Raw genomic sequence first — 18,961 nt, 5'->3', positions numbered from 1 at the left:
TCACTGCAGATTAGTAGTTCATCATCAGAGGATATGCAGTGCCTCTAGCAAATGTGCTAGAGAGTAATTTATTGACATGGCTGTTCATAAACATAAGCATCTGGTTAGATGCTTGTTTCTGTTCTCCACTTGTCAGTCATTCCTCTTAGCAGGGGAGCTTTGAAATATGCTACACTGTCATCCATGATCATTTGTCTTTGCTTAATTTCCGTTGCTTCTTTCATCTATTAGCGAGGCTTTTCAGTACATGTAAAAGGACCGTAGTGAACAGGTAGTGGAGAAGGAAATTGGTATGAGATTTATTGTTGGCCTGAGATTATTTCAAGCAAAGTCAGGCTTCTGCTATTATTTGACACCTGTATAATATACTCGGCAACCCTGACCAGGATGAAGCAGTTATTCTACATGTACAGCAGTTTTATCTCTAAGTCATCCTGATCTACAAACCCATGTAGTACATACAGCTGCTTAGTAACTAAGTAGGAACAAGTGTTGTGTTTTTTCCACGCAGCCCTAAAGATAATTGAACACTGAGTACTCATACATGACATATGGTCCCTTAGGGAATGTATATTACTGGTAATGAATTAAGGCCCTGGAACTTGATTTCAAAAATAAACCACATGTTAACGCCTTAATTAAAAATAGGTCACAAAAACCCTGTTGCGCTAATTGAATTAACAAGTGGCTTAATTTGTGATTCGTTCACTCTTTTTAAGTTCTCTTCACTGAGTGAGTGCTGAGAAAAAGACCCTAAAGTGTTTACCCTGTTCGAAACTGTTGTAAAAGCAGCACAGCGTTAAGACATTGTTGTTCAGAGATAAAGCTCGCACTGCTCTTATCTGTTGTGGAATGCTGGAAGGAAAGCAATGCACTCAAAGCATCATTGTTGTCATTGTAATGACATCCTGGCCATGTGGAGACTTCCTGCTGCCACACAGCCACACAGAGTCTCCGCTAGGACCGATGATATATAATTTATTCATTTATACCTCTTCTGAGAGGCCTCCGGCAGCAGCTTCACATATCCACAATAGACTGGCACATTATGCCAGGCCACGAGCATCCATTAAGAACTGAAATAGGGCATACCATGTTCCCGACAAACAGCTCATTTATTAAACCCTTCAGGAAAAGACATACGAGCCTCTTTAGTACAGAAAAAAATAAAATGTTTATTTGTTTTATCGGTTAATAATGATCTTCTCTGACCCAATTCCTCACCAGGTACTTACAACAGGAAATTGAGGTTATTTATTGGAGGTTTCTTATTTTTCTTTTTTTTTTCTTTTTTTTAGCAAAAAAAAAAAAAAACAAATTCTTGGCCACTTTTCGATTAACAATCAATAGTTAATAAAATGCAATCCATAGTACAGTCAGATATTCCACCAAAAAACGACTATATCTTTACAATGGTGACACTTACCTATTACATACTTATACAGTATATATAAAAAAATGTACTGTATCACATTTTTGTGTCTCAGTGCAAGTTTAGTGATGAAAGAAAAAAGAAAACAGGAAACAAAATCTGTTCCTTCATAAATACTTCTACTATTTAGCTTCTGTAATATCACCCCAGTAGTACTTTTGGTCTTTTCAGATTTCAGACAGCAATAAATAATTACATGACACATTTTTACAGTCACCGTTATAGCAGCAGCAATGTTCATCTTTAAAACAGTACCATGTTCACAAACAGCAGTGCAACACTGTAACCACTGCAATCCATCTGGACATACCAAGAATGCAAAATGGCAAATATAGCAGAAATCCAAGCATCAATTAACCACCAAAAATAATAATAAAAAAAACTTCAAGTGTATGTGAGTAGTCTGATTTCATTACATACCGTGTTCACTAACATCAGTGCAACACATCACTGTAGAATTTCCGGATATCAACAAAAAAAATGGCAAGTAAAAACAACAAAACTGTTTATATGTGTCCTCTCAGATTTTATTTACAGTGTGATGAGTTCTCTGGCTTTGTTTTCCTTTTTTTTTTTTAAATTCCAAAGGCGTCATCAGCTGGTGCAGATACTGTTGATGGTGATGATGGCCGGGTCGACGAGGCCCATCTCCTCGTGCTCGTTGACGCAGAGCTGGTAACCGCATCCGCGCTGGCGCCTCATTGGCGTCACCTTGGCGTCGGGCTTGGCACGGGGCGGCAACAGGAAGCCCACACTGCCGGCAATCAGCATGTGCCAGATGCTGTGGATGTAGAAGTAGTTCTCTTCAGTCTCCACGAAGGCATAGAGCGCCACGGCTGAAGTAGCAATGGAGGTGCCTGGGAGGAGGAAGAAGATCCAGCGTTTCCATGTCGGAGGGTAGCAGCGACGCCGCCGGATGGTACGAACGGTCTGAAAAAAAAAAATGCACACGCATATACAGATGAATAACCGAATCAGCACAACAATGTGTAATTATGAGGTCAGAAGTGGACTGAATGAATGTGAGAGCATTTTCAGTGTGTCTGAACAGTAAATGATAAATTATGGCATAAACAGCACCTAATAATGATTCATTCAAAATGGTATTTGCATAATGGCGGCCTTATAATTCAGTCTGGATAATTCAATGCTATCGATATAACCTCCAGTTACAGTTATTATTTGCAAGATTTGTATTTTGACAGCGACTTAAGTCCAAAAGTTATGTCAGTATTTATGTGAGGAAAGTTACTTGTATTCAGAGAGGGGTTGCGCCGCTTAAGTCGATTTTCTGGGCTCCCCTTGCAGATTATGCAAAGTCACAGTAAAATGTATATAGTCAAGTCGCTAGACATAAAATTAGGTGTTTCAACCTGAAAAGAACCTGATATTTATGAAGAGTATGAGGCTAGACTAAGCCCCAGTCTCACACACACACACACATACACACCCCCTCCCTCGACACCACACGCTCCATTATTTCATATTCCACTCAGACTTTCATTGACGCCATTATCAGTAATGCAAGTACTTCAGCATGGACCACTTTTCACGAGAGCACTCACCGCATCAGGCTGGCTTGTAAATGCAATCATAAAAACGATACCTTTTCAGACTGACGGCTTCTCAGATTTAGTACCATTCTTTCCCCGGCCCTATCGCTGGAGTACCAACCATGCGTCTGGTTTGACCCCTTTGCAATGCTAATGTAACATTTGAAGCTGGAGAGATAAGACACAGCTCTACTTTGCAGAGAGCACTTTCCAGATCTCTTTTGTTGTGCTGGCTTTGACAGGTATATAGCCGAGACAAACACTCTGAACACACCGAGGTAGTTACTCTCAGAAAGCACAGTAAATAGAATAATACGTTTTTCTATCCTCTGGAGTATTTTGTTCCATTTACACTCTTCACTACTTCATGTTTGCTACCTCCTTCAGTGCCAACCAGTGATTTGTCCTAAGTTAAAAATTCATGAACAGGTGGAGGAAGTTGTTGAGAAGTCACACAGGTCATCTCTGAGTATGTTTCAGTCAACTCCAGAAATATTGTCACTTTTCTAAAGAATGGACAAAAAGGAATGTATAATATATTTATAATACACAATCATTCAAGTTTTCCACTCATACAATTAGATGAGTGAGACAAAAAAAAATCAGTCATTTAAACAAATGAAAAAATTCATTGTACATATTTCCTCAGAGCGTGTACTGTATGTGTAGCTGTACAGATATAAAGTCTCATTTCTCCTCAATCAGCATGGTGAAAACCAAAAGCCAGATGATTGTTGACCTGCACAAACTAAACAATGCTCTTAAAAATACAGAAGCAATTTCATAATTGCACAGTTTAGCTGATTCTTCAATTTATCCAAATATTTCAAAATTAACTATAAGATGGCACCTCAATAACAAGAAATTGTTTGTAACGGAAGGAGAAAAGATGTTCTTCTTGAGATAAAAGAAAATTCAATTGTGGGTTGTGGGTATATAAAGAAAAGCACCTAATATCCCTCTGTAAAATATTATGGTGGATCACTGATGTGTTGTTTTGTGGCTGGTGGTTCACAATGATTTTGTGAAGATTGATGGCATTTATGAACAAAGTACCAGAATATTGCAGCACAAAACTAGGTTGCCTCTGCAATGAGGTTAAGACTTGGCCATAAATGTTTTTCAGAATGATTTAAAAAAAAAAAAACACCAAATACACAGGTGAATGAAATGATTGATGGACACCAAAGTGATGACCATCTCAGTCTCCCCATTGCATTTGAGCCCCATTTAAAACCTGTGGTTTGAATTGAACAGGAAATTCCATACGCACAAAATATCAATGAATATCAAGGAGTTTAAAATGTTGTGTATAGAGGAGGGTCCAAGATACTCTACAAGTGTGTATAACCCTGCATTTCACTGGCTTGTCTGTAAACAACCTTGAATTATTACTTTACCTGGATCATTTCAAAAGCCAGGAAACATGTTTTTTGGACTTTCACAATAGTCTCAACACTATAGCGTAACCTTCCATCGTACTCTTATAAATAAGCCATTTAATCAAGTATGTCTTTTCTGTCAGTAAAATACAGATGAACTTTTGGAGCCATTATATATTTTCTATGGAAAATAGGTTGTTGGTGGAATTTCAGAAGACTTCACAGCTGCTCTTCACCTTTCTCCTTTATTTCCACACCCACACAGCTACTACACGATGTTCAGCCTTTTTCTGTCTTGTTCAAGAAGATTCTCCAGCCTTGCTCATTTATCCTTAACCATCTGACATTGCAGTGTTCTTCAATGTCCTAGCACTTCAAACTGCCTTCCATCTTCTGTGCAGCCTCGCATGCTTTTACCCGACAGAGCAGAACATTTTGATTAGCTGGCAATAATTGACTTAAACTGTTCTATATAATGGTACTTTTTTAAATTTCTTTCTTTGTGGTATATGCAGTGTTGTAAATGGGTCCTTAATGATTGATGACTACTGTACAGTTTTGACACTGGAATAGCCTCTATCGCAAATTCATATCTAGATACAATGTACAAGAATATTCCTCTCCGATGTATCTCTGTAGTGTCTGATTTTTAACTAAATGCGATTAAAGTGAAATTGCTTTATATCAACTTGCACTCTACTGTAAAGGACAGTCATTAAGGAAATCACTCAAAGCGACTGCTTTTCTTAAAGAACATTGTTGGAACAACAGTATTCTTTACTGTAATGGCACATTATCCCTCAGGTGAGACAGTATTCTAATATCTAAGACAACATTTACAACATGAACGGTAGTAAAAATAAATATCATTTATTATGTTCTTTTATTGAAACAATTAAAAGATGAATGGCTTTATGAATTACTAAATAGCAGGATATTTCAGCATAAAACCTGACTGCCTCTGCCATGAGCTTAAGACTTACTGGATATTTCAAAGTAATAAAGATACCAAACATATACCCTAATCAACACAGAAATGACTTATGGAACACAAAATCGTACTAGTGTTTCCCAAGTATTTGTTATGCAAAGCATTGATTTCAAAATTATCAGCACTCCAGTCTCCTTTGGAAAATAAATAAATAAATAAATAAATAAATAACAGCACAGAGCCTCTTCCTGGAATGTTTAACAAGGTTGGAGACACCTACAGAGGGATTTTGCATCACTACACCATATAGAAATGTAGTTCCTTTATACTGTCTTCTTTAATTGGGTTTTTAATAGGGATCCAATCCAGAGACTGACATGGCCATTGCAAAACACTGTATTATCCATTACCTGACATGTGCAGATCAACAGCCACCATGTGTATAACCTCATATGTACATGCCAAAAACAGGAAATAATCAATACCACATAAACTTTTATACTGTTACTAATTATTATTACACTATATATAGTATTATTATTCATTCTTGTTAGAATGATTTTGCTTGAGAAAAGGTGAGTAGTTTCTCCAGTTGCGTGTGTTGAAAGGGGCCAAAAATTGTGGAATGATTACAGAACGACATGACAGAAAAAACAGCATTAGTTCAGAAAAGTTTTACCAAAAATACAGAACAATTTCTATCTTCATTTACTGTAAATCCAAAATGTTATCCATTGAAGAGAAGTACAGGAAAGTCAGTTTTCAGATTCTCTCATACATTCAATACAATATTATTTTTTAATAAGAACTGTCTAAATCTAGGGATCAATGGTGTGCATCCATAATCCTGAATAAAATGATACAGTGGCTAACAAAATGGAGAAATTCTGAAAGATCCTCACATATCCAGTATATTCAAAAGTAGCATTCATCAGCAAAACAGACTTTACCTCGAACTTGGTGAATAGTCTGAGAGCTCAAATTGATTGGAATCAATAGTCCCTTGACGCTTGGCACGTTGGAATACTGGCATTTTACACCTGAAAATCTAGTTACCACTTTCTCAGAATGCAGTGATAAAAACAATTAAGTCAGATTGTAGGGCATCTGATAGGAGTGTATTATTTGGAAGAGTGTCAAGTTGTGTCCATGCCCTTCAGTAATATGAAAGACTACTCCTTATTTAAATCTAGGTTTCTTATTACTTTTCTTCTGACACTTTGCTCTGTTTGTATTTTGATATATGGTACGTGTGTGCAGTCATCCAGAGGACACTCTAGCAAATTTATTACAGACGTCTCTCTCTCTCTGTCTTCCTCTTTTTGTCAGTTTCAACGTGTTTATATTCTATTCTTCTATCACACTTTGCTTCTGCACAAATGCAGTCCTCTGCTCTGCTCCACTGCTCTCATTTGGGCTGTATGTGCACATTCGTGATGTGAGGCCCTGCCAAAACACATGTGAACAAGCTGATTGATATAAAAGGATTTCGATACAGTGGATAGAAAAAGTCTACACTCCTCTGTTAAAATGGCAGGGTTTTTTGATGTAAAAAAAATGAAACCAAGAACTTTTTCAGAACTTTTTCCATCCTCAATGTGAAATTACAGTAAAAAATAATCAGAAACAGTTTAGGGAAAAATAGGAAAAATAAAAAAGTTAAAATAACCAGGTTGCATAAGAGTGCACACCCTTTTATAATTGGGGATGTGGCTGTGTTCAGAATGATTCAATCTCATGTTCAAAAGTAATTATCATACAGCTGTCATCAGTGAAATTATTCTGATTAACCCCAAATAAAGACCAGCCGTAGGATTTTCTTCGTATCATCTTGGTTTCATCTGACTGCTGAAGCCATGGTCCTCAAAGAGCTTACAAAGCATGTACAGGGTCCCACTGTTGAAAGGTATCCATCAGGAGGGAGGTACTAAAATTTCCCGAAACAAATTAGATGGCCATCAGCAGCAAGTGGAGAAAATGGAGCACCACAGTGACATTACCAAGAACAGGACATCCCTCCAAAATTTACAAAAGGACAAGACAAATACTTAACAGGAAGGCTGCCAAGAGACCTACAGCAACATTAAAGAAGCTGCAAGAATATCTGACAAGTACTGATTACGCTCTGCATGTGACAACAATCTCTTCACACGCCTGGGCTATGGGGTAGGGTGGCTAGACGGAAGCCCTTTCTCACAAAAAACATACAAGCTCAACTAAGGCTATGTTTACACGACAGCGATGTAGTCAAAAACGGAAAAGTTTTTCTCTTGCGATTTCAAAAAGTTTCACGTATACACGACAACATTTTCAAAATGATTCGTGTTTACACATATCCGCGATAACGGCCAAAAACGCAGTATTACGTATGCCAGGCCAGTAGTTGGTGCTGTCACCTTGTTAGTTGGTTGTAATATTGGTGAAGTAAATGCACACTTTGCTGAAGAAGCATTAGCAAACTCTTGAGCAGCAACAACACTACCATGTACTCCGACATTGTTGTGTATGTTTGTTCGCGCTTGCCTTTACAATAGACACGTACTACGCATGTCTTCATACCTAACACGTACTACGCACGCGAATGACGTCACCGTTTTCTAAGATTCCGGTATTGGGTGTTTACATGGAGACGATAATGGCGGCGTTTTCAAAAACTTGCACTTTGAAACCCGTTTTCAAAAATATGCGTTTTCAGTCCCCAAAACGCCGTTGTCGTGTAAACGAACAGGCAAAACGCATAAAAAGTTTCCCATTTTTGGCTGAAAAAGTTGTCGTGTAAACGGCCCCTAAATCGTCCCAAAACCATGTGGCAAAATGTGTTATGGTCTGATGAAATTATTATTATTATATATTATTAATCCAAAAGGTATGTTTGGCGCAAAAAAAAAAAAAAGCCCATCACCGAAAGAACACCATACTCACGGTGAAGCATGGTGATGGCAGCATCATGCTTTAGGGCTGCTTTTCTTCAGCCAGAACTGGGGCTTTTATCAAGATGGAGGGAATCATGAATAGCTAGAAATGCCAGTTGATTTTAGTGCAAAACCTTCAGGTGTCTGCTAGTAAGCTGAAGATGAAAAGGAATTTCCCAATTTAGCACAACAGTGATCCAAAGCATACATCCAAATCAACAAAGGAATGGCTTAACCAAAAGAAGATCAATGTTTTAGAATGGTCTAGCCGGAGCCCAGAGCTGAATCCAGCTAAAAATCTGTTGGGTGACCTGAAGCGGGCTGCGCATCACAGGAGATGCCCTTACTAGGATGTTTTTGCAAGAAAGAGTGAGAAAATCTTGCCAAGTCAAGATGTGCCATGCTGATAGTCTCTTACCTAAAAAGGCTGAGTGGTGTAATAAAATCAAAAGGTGCTTCAATAAAGTATTACTTTAGGCGTGTGCACACTTATGCAACTAGGTTATTGTAAGTTTGTGAAGATAATCTTACAGAAACAGCTGATCTTTATTTGGGGTTAATCAGAATAATGTCATTGATGAGAGCTGTATGATAATTACTATGGAACATGAGATTGAATGTGATTGGTTCATTCTGAACACAGCCACATCCCCAATTATAAAAGTGTGTACACTCTAACTTTTTTATTTTTCCTATTTTCTCTAAAATGTTTCTGATTGTTTTTCACTTAATTTTTATATGTTGTAATTTCAGATTGAGGGTGGAAAAGGTTCTGACATGATTGTAAAAGGGGTGTTTAGACTTTTTATATCCACTGTAGATAAACGCACCATTTTCACACCACAGCTGTGGTGCATTCCAGGATAGATGAATTCTATTTTTAGCATTTCATGAAAATAAAAATATAGATAGATAAATAAATACATAAACTACACCATGGGATACTTGAATATGTGTCTAAGAGAAATATGCTAGCAGAGGGCAATAACTGAAGCATATAATGTCCCAAATGTGCAATGAATAACACACAGTGGGACTTTGATTATGCAGGTATACTGCTTGCTAACACTCATCACAGTACAGCTTGACATTTCAATCTGCTTTTTGCTTTGCTTGAAAGCAAGGCTTACTTATCTGTATTCTCTGCATTCTATATTGGTGCTATGCCCTTGTATATACTGCTGCTTATGATCGTCTATAATTTTATGTAAATTGCACAGTCTGCACACCGTCACACAATTATGCCGTGAGTTTAATACAGATGCTGATTCAGTTTTTCTGTGTAGTTTGTACTGTGGATGAAAATGTCCTTTACTGTGCTTATCAGGATACATGACATCACACTTTAGGAACCTGGACCAAGAAAAATTATGGCTATTATGGCGATTAAGTAATAATAAAGTTTTGTAAAAAAAAAAAAAAAAAAAAAAAAGGTTTTATTTTTTTCATGAGATCATTTTTTCTTTAATGTATGAAAACTGAGTGAGAATAATAGTGTCAGGATTAGATATTGTATCCATGCAAATTTAGAGATTTGACTGGATGTTTTAAATATATTTAAATATATTTAATAAATGACACACAGAAATAATTGGACTGGTGGCCAGGCAAAAGAAAAAATATTTGAGTTTTGATGTTTAAGATTTGTACTGGGGAAAATGTAAGAAGTAGAAAGGGTGTTTTTAATGTAATAAAAAGAAATTAATTCAGAGAACAAGTATTAGTTTTCACTTGTAGTCAGGTAAAATATAAATCCATTAAAAGCACAGTAATAAATATACAGGCATAATGTAACACAATGCCACTATCTGTATTCGGATTTAAACCCAAAGTGGCTGTGACCTAAACTGCAAATAATTTCATAATTTTTCTCAAGTTCATAACTAGTAATGGGACTGTGTTTTACTTTAAGCCCTCACACAGTTATTTTTTTTTTTTGTGCCTGCCTGTAACTTTTCTAAGAAATTTAGTTCATCCTATTTCCCAAAATATTTCCCAAATCATTTCCCAAAATGTAAACAAAGTAATTTAAACCACAGCGACCCTGACCAGTCAGTTACTAAGGATGCTGTAAATACATTGTGTTCACTCACACCCACATGAATGAAAAAACCTCCCACTCAAGCAACTTTTTTGTTGAGTTTGGCGTAATCCCAGTCCAGATGCACAGCTGTAGTCTTAACCAGATGCCCTGTGAACCTTCCTGGCAAGATTTCTAAAAAAAATTTGTATTCATATCTGTGTTTGTATTCATTTAGAATACATTATCTGTTCGTTCTGAAAAATGTGTTTGTATTCATTTGAGAGAGAGAGAGTGAGAGAAGAAGAAGAGAGAGAGATATGTTCTTAGCTTCTTTAAATCTGTACTGTATCATATCAAATTTTCATATTGCCCTAGTAACTAAGGTGATATAGCTATAACAATCTAACATATAGAATCATAATGAAATATACAGTAAAGCTGTGCAATCATTGATGTATGATCATGTGCTGTAACAATATTTTGTGTCTTTACATAAACTGTATCTGAAGCAGGGCTTAAAAAGCTTCCCCTTCTTTTTTTATAAACTCATCCATTTTTATGTAATGAAATGTCTGAGTACAATGGTGCCTACACTTTATTCAAAGCCTTATTTCCATATAAACTACTAAGAAAAAAATAATCACAGACTGCAAAGGTCTAACTTTTGCCTTCTGTACATTGTGCTTTCTTCCCTGTGCAGTAGATCGTGACTGGCTCCGTCTTTCTTTCCCTCTAAATCGATTCGTTTGCTCAGTCACCACATGTAGTGAATGATTCATACTCGTCACTGCCGACTCACCTCATGAAGACACAGCTCACTCCTCTCCACTTTATCTCACCTAAATTCTCCATTTTGTCTTACATATACCCCTGTTTGGCTCGAGGGAGGCTTCTCTCAAGCCACTGATCACATCAAACTCTTGTGTCGGGGGGCTACGGTTAAGTCCTCTCCTCTCCCAACACCCATTATTTTTTATCTGCTCACTTCAGGAAACACATTATTGTGATAGAGAAAGAACAAGCTGGCTGGTAATGGAACTATAAAGGCATGACTAATACCGCCTGTATAAAGTAATGTCAATGCCCTCCATTTTATCTTAGCCGACATGCTAATGACTGCTACCTAAGATAAATGTGTCTCGCAATGTGAGCTAGTGAAAAGCGAAGGGCCACATGTTGAATCAAATAAATTAAAATCACCTATCAAATTGCAAATAACGAGGTGCTACGTTTGCAATCAGCCAGGATGAAGAAAGGCCAGTCCTAGCACTTAGCATGAGCGCTTTACCAACCACCACCCGTTTTCAGACCAAGAGATTCATGAGCTATTTTTGGAGTGTGGTGCATTGCAGCTTCTTCCACCACAAAGCGTTTTATACAAGCAATTACTCCAAAGCTGAAAAGAAACTCTAAAAACTTCTTGTGGACATAGTTGTTCTTTAATTTAACTTTCAAACGTTATGTTTCATGATTCAGCAGTTGCATAAAGAACTTCTGAGTCTAGTTTTAGCCGGAGGGTAACTTTGCCAAATCTTTCTAAATTTATAAACATATACATCACACATTCTGCAAAGTCCTGACACAGCAACTCCAGTTTTATCTATGTTCTCTGGCACTACTAGACAACTTCCATTCTGTACTTTTCTATTAAAACATTTAACTTACAGTATCTCTACAGGCAAGAGATGTATTAGATGCTTCTTACCCAGGCAATGGCCATTATACCCAAGGCAAAAAGGCTGGGGCCTAGAAGGTTCCACAGGCCATGGCGGTCCAGCTGGAGAGCCATGGACAGAGACATTGCCCCTAGCAGGTACAGCACCTACACAAAGCGGGTGAATTAGCATTAGGTCACTCAAACCTTTTAGAGGTGAAAGACTGTGAGTCCAGGTCCTCTTGTTCCTCTCAGATGCTAAAGTACACTCTCAACATAATAAACCATTTGAAACATATCATTTTATGGTTCAGTAGCAATTTGATACAATAGTGGTAAAGATATAGTCTCTCTAGCATTTTAATTTATTGAAAAATGCCTTATTACTATCTCTTTCTCTCTCTCTCTCTCTCTCACACACACACACACACACACAAAATCTATTTCTGTCTCCTATGAGCTTCCATTCTTTCTTTTTTAAATTCTTTCATGGCACTGAGTGCTCCAGAGGAAAAGAGGAAATGTTATGCACACACACTGAGGGAATTGCCTGAAATGTTCCCTACAAAATGAATGCATATTTTTCCCATAAAGATGAGTGCTAATATTCACATTTTATATTACAACACTAAATCAGGGCTAGACAACTCCTGAACTTCTCCAGAGCTAAAAAAAAATACAATTGACTCTAGATACATAACATTGAATCATGATTCATCTAAAGTATACTGCATGTTTTATTGTACTATTATTGATGAATTAAGCTATAACCATGTTGACATCAAGGCAACATTACCTGCTTGATGATGGATTTAAGTCTGGCCATGGCAATGACCGTAACCCAGACGGACATGAGGGAGCCAAGAAAATCACAGAACTGGAGGACATCATACTCCATAATGCAGAACACTACTATTCCTGGCTGATCACAGGCATGGTAGAACTATAGAAAGAAAAAAAAAAGAAAAAGAGCTGTAGGGTATATTTGAACAGTAATACATCGGGATGTAATCAGGACTCAGATTAGGGGGAAGCAAGCGGATGCCAAATCCCCTGTTAAAAACAATTACAAAATTCCATTCCAAATTCCATTCATGAAATTTACAAACCAAGACACACTGATCAACAAGTTTCATTTCGGATAAAGAACCTCCTGGATTGATGTTTTTTGTAGTAATGCACAAATACAGATCATATCAATACAAATACATATATCGACAAGATAACAACATTTTTATAGTTCATTTGTGGTTTCCCTTTAGAAAACATATTTTGGCATCCTCCAGGGTAAGACTGCGGGCCCCACATTATTTAAATATTTAGGTAGGTGGTATGTGTCAAAATAACATACACATGAATGTCAGGACCAAGGTTTTCCAGCAGAACATTGCCCAGAGCATCACACTGCCTCCACCATCTTGCCTTCTTCCCATAGTGCATCCTGGTGCCATCTCTTCCCCTGGAAAGCAACGCACACGCACCCAGCTGTCCACATGATGTTCTATTGCTCCATGGTCCAGTTCTGATGCTCATGTGACCATTGTAGGTGCTTTCGGCAGTGGACAGGGGTTAGCATGGGCACTCTGACCAGTCTGCAGCTACACAGCCCCATACGCAGCAAGCTGCGATGCACTGTATGTTCTGACACCTTTCCATCATAGCCAACATTAACTTTTTCAGCAATTTGTGGTACAGTAGCTCTTCTGTGGGATCAGACCAGACGGGCTAGCTCATCACATCAATGAGCCTTAGGCACCCATGACCCTATCTCTGATTCACAGGTTGTCCTTTTTGGACCACTTTTGGTAGGTACTAACCACTGCATACCGGGAACCCCCCCACAAGACCTTCCGTTTTGGAGATGCTCTGACCCAGGTGTCTAGCCATCACAATCTGGCCCTTGTCAAAGTCTCTCAGATCCTTATGCTTGCCCATTTTTCCTGCTTCCAACACATCAACTTTGAGAACTGACTGTTCCCTTGCTGCCTAAAGTATATCATACCTTCAGAGGTGCCAATGTAACAAGATAATCAATGTTATTCACTTCACCTGTAAGTGGTGTCACTACATATATAAATGTAGTGGTGACTCAGTGGTTAAGGCTGTAGGCTACTAATTGGAAGGTTGTGAGGTCAAGTCCCCACATCACAAAGCTGCCACTTTTGGATTCTTGAGCAATGACCTTTACCCTCAACTGCTCAGTTGTATTCTGTCTCAGTTGTAAGTCGCTTTAAGCACCAGCCAAGTGAATAAATGTAAAATGAAATGAAAATGTAAAATATAATAGTCTTTTTGTCATTTTATTGTACTCCAGAAAGCCTTGTTGCTAACCAGCCCGTTGTAATCATGACAACAGATGCACTGCTTATTCAGTGATGCACAGACTACATTAGAGCAATGCAGATATTCAAAGAAATACTCACAGTAGAGAAGAACATTGTGAAGATGTAGACAGAAGCCTCTAGCAAGTAATGACTGCGAATGGCAATGGCAACGGGTGGTACGAACATCAGGTTACTCAGACAGAGCAACAGGGTAGACAGTAGCTGGAATCCATATGAATAAGCTTCTGTGTTGTCTGTACAGCCCCAGCCATCCCAACCTGTGTGACACACACATTAACGGATTCGTTTTGGGGTGAATTTTCCAAAAGGCCCTACAAACCCACTTTAAGTTAATTGGGGATGTTTCCCAGAATACAGCTTCATGATAAAGTTTTATCATAATAGACAGTACAATATACAATGCCTGGCACAAGTATTCAACCCCCTTGAAGCCCCTTTAGTGATGCGTCACACTAATATAGTGTTAGAAACTGGAACTGAAATGGACTTCATTAGCATTATATGTCATGAAGCTACACAAACAACCATAATATTGAAGTAGGGGTGAAAATCAATATAGTTTGCAACATTATTTACAAATAAAAATCATAAAAGTTGTGTTTTGGTTAAGTATTAACCCCCGTTGTTTTAAAACCCCTAAATTAGTTCTCGTGAGTCACATAATTAGTTGAATGGAATCCAACAGTGTGCAATTCAAGTGTCATGATCTCTGGAAGGCCCCAGATTTTGTTAGAAAACATACCTAAACAAACAGCATCATGAAGACTAATGAGCTATCAGAACAAATCTGGGACAAAGGTCTGGAAAAGTATGCACCGTGTTTGTATTTTACAAACATTCCAATCTTTGAACATCCTTTCAGAGCACCATTAAATCCAATATTAAAACATGGAAAGAATATTCAACCACAAATCTGCCTAGAGGAGACCATTCACCAAAAATCAGTGACCAGGTAAGGATTAGTCAAGGAAGGAACCAAGAGGCCAAGAGTAACACTTAATATGATGCTACCACTCCCATGCTTCTTCCCGTGTTCTCATAGTGATGAATAGTGTTGGAAATGTAGCACCTCGTGGCAAGTCCAAAAAAGTAAAATTTTGGTCTTGTCAGACCAGGGAACCTTTTCCACATGTTTGCTGAACCTCCAAAATTTCATATGGCTTTTTTTTCTCAGCATTCTTCTATAAAGCCCAGACTGGAGACTGGAGACTGGAGTCATAGCCTGGAGTGTCCAATCTGTGGCTTTCCTGTGAACAGCTTCTCCCAGCTGAGCTGCGGATCTCACCAGCTCCTTCAGAGTTAGCCCTGGCCTCTTGGCTGCCTCTCTGACTAATGCCCTCCTTACCCAGTCACTGACTTTTGGTGGACAGCCTTCTCTAGGCAGAGTCTAGGTTATGCCATTTTGTTTTCATGTTTTCACCCTTTAATGTTCTTCAGGATGTTCAAAGATTTGGAATTTTTTTTTATAACCAAACCCTATTTGATACTGTTCCAGAAGGTATCCCAGGTATTACCCAGAAGGTATTGTTTTGACAGCTCCTTGGTCTTCGTGATGCTGTTGATACCACTGTATAATTTAGCTAACATTCTAAACTTTAACCACACACATATGCATAAACAGCTCCTTCTGCATCCATACACACATAAACACAACTAAATAACACCTACATATCATGCTCAAACACCAAACAAGAGAAGTACACACACATTTGCTGGCTCATCTATGTATCTTTGTGAACAGGTTCATAAATATAGATTGGATCCCGTAAGCCTGCTGTGATGTAAACGCTGTGGAAAATAGGCACATCACGGTCCTTTCTGAAGACACTAATTTTAATTATGTCTGTCTAATCAGTACCATTCCGAAACAAAAATTCCCCCATCTCTCCCAGCTCAAATTAGGATTGAGTGGTAAAAGCAACGATCAGTTGGAGCTCTTTCAGACACTTGAGAAGAAAGGCTGTGCCTGTGTAAGGAGTCAGAGCGCTCCTTCTTCAGATTAAAGAGAAATGTTTCAATGCCAGTTGTTTGCCTACAAATATCCATTAAATGGGAAGGGAGTTTATGCAACTGGCAACAGAAATCGCAAGACAGAATCCGGAGGGAGAAACAAAACGTGAGACACAAGAGGATCCTTAATTGGGAGGTAATTGAGAGGCTTTGATTTGCATATTTCCCAGTATTATCCCATGTCCTGTAATTAAGCTACTATTTGATTCGTGATCCCTTATTCACAAGGTGAGATGAGTGACGTACATGTGATTCATCATTTAACTTAACCTGCCAATTATGCCTGATTGTCGTTTAACTGTCAAGTGGGTGATTATCATGAAATTAGGAAAGATTTTGGCGATTAGCATCCCATTACCCTTTAAACTGATTGCAGTGCAAAGAAAAGTGTTTAGATAAAGCTGTAAAGTTAAAAAAAAATTAAATGTGTCCCATTCAAAGCTATTTTAGCTGTTTTTAACAATAATTCTTAGCAGTATATATGAATCGTTAGTAAAAAAAATTAAAAAAAAAAAAGCCAAAAATAGGGGAACAAGAGACACTGGAAATGAACAGATGATGAATTTGAATTATTGCTTCAATTATAAGGTTACACTTGAATACAATATGAAATTAGTGAATTTAGTGAATTTCCCCACTGTGGGATCAATAAAGTTTATCTTATCTTAATATACCCTTACATTTTAAACATGTAAAGCAGTACCTCTCTTCTTGTCTATTTTATTTTTTTATTTGTATTTGTCTATTATGCCAAAACCTTGTGAGCTGCTAAACAGTCTTTTGTTGTTCAAAACAATGACAATAAAAATCTATTCTATTCTATTCTATTCTATTCTATTCTATTCAGGTAAACAACAATGGGACAAAGTAACATTTTCGCTAAGCTGTGCTCTCTTGGTTTACACAAAATCCATGCAAAATGTCCACTCTGAATCTCCATTTTGAGTGAGGACGGAAAGTCAAATTAGAGAGAAACTTGAAAAAAATGTCTGTACATGTGGGCAGGACCTAAGAAGCAATAAAATATCACAAGGAAACCTGTGTTAAAGTGTAAGATTGATCACCTGCTTTGCACTCGCATGCAGCGTACAAGTAGTTATTGGTGCGGAGGAGTTTGCACTGGCCATAAGTGCCACAGTCATTGATACATGGGGTCAGATAGGAGCGAAGATACACTTCTGCTGTTATATTAGCACACGCTTCAAACCTGCAAAGGACAACAATAAGGACATTAGTACGAATTCACTGGACAGTTTTGCAGAATATAAATTCCCTCTTGGGATTGTTTTAAGCTTCCTCTGACTTTGATAAAATGTCTATCCTGAAAGTAGCTTGGCACCAAGGGAAAATCAGTAAAACTAGATGAAAAGTGACCTAAAGTTTAAAGGCATCTTTTTTACATGCTCTGAAGCAGCTATAGAGGTAGATATGGAGTTATATTCTCCAGTGTTTTCAAAGTCTTTCTGTTGGCAGTCTGAAATTGTGTTCTCAAACTTTTGATGAACTGTCTGTCTCACTGGCTAATTTGCATTAGTGTTTTGAAAGTGTCATAAAAGCTTTAGCATGGTAGCTGTCAACATAGCACTGTATCTGAAAGGCTTTAGATGAATGTGTACCAGTACCGCTCAATATTCGATGCCAGTCACATGCGGAAAGTATTATCTGCATTTAAATTAATGTCTCTGAGGAAAAAAGCGTGGCCTATATGCCTCTTTAAATGTGTTTGGATGTGGAGTTGATCTGGGTCTGTTAAACTTACCCGTGCTCTGTGGAACGTAGAGATCGGAGGCTGAGGTACCAGGTGCCAGTCTGGGGGTATGGGATCCGCAGCTTGGTAATGTTTGTAGTGGTGTTCACAGACAAAAGGAATCCAGAAACTGACTCTGTTAAGAGGTAAGATCAACGACAGAGGATAAGAAAAGAAACATTTTTTACACTTGTTACAGTTATGACTTTCCTAAATATTTAAAAGGCAAAAATGTTGTAAGCTAAAGAGTTACATTTGCCCAAGTTCAAAGAAGAATAGAGGTTCCTGATTACATTTTATTGTCTGTCAGTATTGCATTTGAATTTTTATTGGCAACTTGCCAGTAAGTTATTCTATAAAGTTCTCAACATTAATTTGAGGTTCTCAACATTAATTTGTCGCTACAGCTACATTCTGGCAATCAGCCAAAAATGACAAAACAATATACATTGATATTCATATACACACATAGTAAACATAAATATGAATAATGTGGAAATGTTTTTATTAATGTATAACCTTGCCTGGGCGATCTGCCTGGAATCATTATGTTGGGTTATTCAGTCAGTTTAACAAACACTGTACTAAATGCAGTCAGTCTGTGTACATAATGTATGTCTAAAACTTTGCTAGTGAACTGTGCTTTTTTAGCAAAAGCATAAAATAAATGAATAATGAATGAATTAATTAATTGAGTATTTTGTATTTCATATATTTACAATACTAGGGTTCGTCAACTGGCGGAGCAAAGTGTTTCAGTGGAGCGAACCAAGTACTCGAAAAATTACTGTAGCACAGCTGACAAAGACATGAAAAAAAATAGTAGTTCTGCGAGTCTAGTTTTCTAAACAAGAACCATCTCGGCTGGGCGATCTTCTGCTGTGGCTTATCCAATCACATGCATTTGTGTAAAATATTCAGCAGAAGGAAACTCACAGAAAAGAGACAAGCTACAGGGATAGAGATGTTAGC

General features: G+C 37.8%; 1 protein-coding gene across 2 annotated transcripts in view; it reads right to left on the bottom strand.

The window, feature by feature from the left end:
* Window positions 1–139: 139 nt before the first annotated feature.
* The window catches only part of tmem8b (transmembrane protein 8B), a 123,866-nt gene continuing 105,044 nt past the window's right edge, over window positions 140–18,961 (bottom strand). Inside the window, exons 4-9 of one of the 2 annotated variants that reach the window (XM_026931053.3) lie at window positions 18,002–18,125; window positions 17,307–17,449; window positions 14,311–14,489; window positions 12,684–12,830; window positions 11,939–12,055; window positions 140–2,362 (exon numbers count right to left, since the gene is read on the bottom strand). In XM_026931053.3, coding sequence (XP_026786854.1) covers window positions 2,027–2,362; window positions 11,939–12,055; window positions 12,684–12,830; window positions 14,311–14,489; window positions 17,307–17,449; window positions 18,002–18,125 — 1,046 coding nt within the window. In that variant the 3' untranslated portion in view covers window positions 140–2,026. The remainder of the gene's footprint in view (window positions 2,363–11,938; window positions 12,056–12,683; window positions 12,831–14,310; window positions 14,490–17,306; window positions 17,450–18,001; window positions 18,126–18,961) is intronic. The other variant, XM_026931052.3, reaches the window with a different exon arrangement.

This window comes from Pangasianodon hypophthalmus, chromosome 24, assembly GCF_027358585.1.
Source record: "Pangasianodon hypophthalmus isolate fPanHyp1 chromosome 24, fPanHyp1.pri, whole genome shotgun sequence".
NCBI classification, from domain to species: domain Eukaryota; kingdom Metazoa; phylum Chordata; class Actinopteri; order Siluriformes; family Pangasiidae; genus Pangasianodon; species Pangasianodon hypophthalmus.
This window is presented reverse-complemented; position numbering and strand designations above follow the sequence as displayed.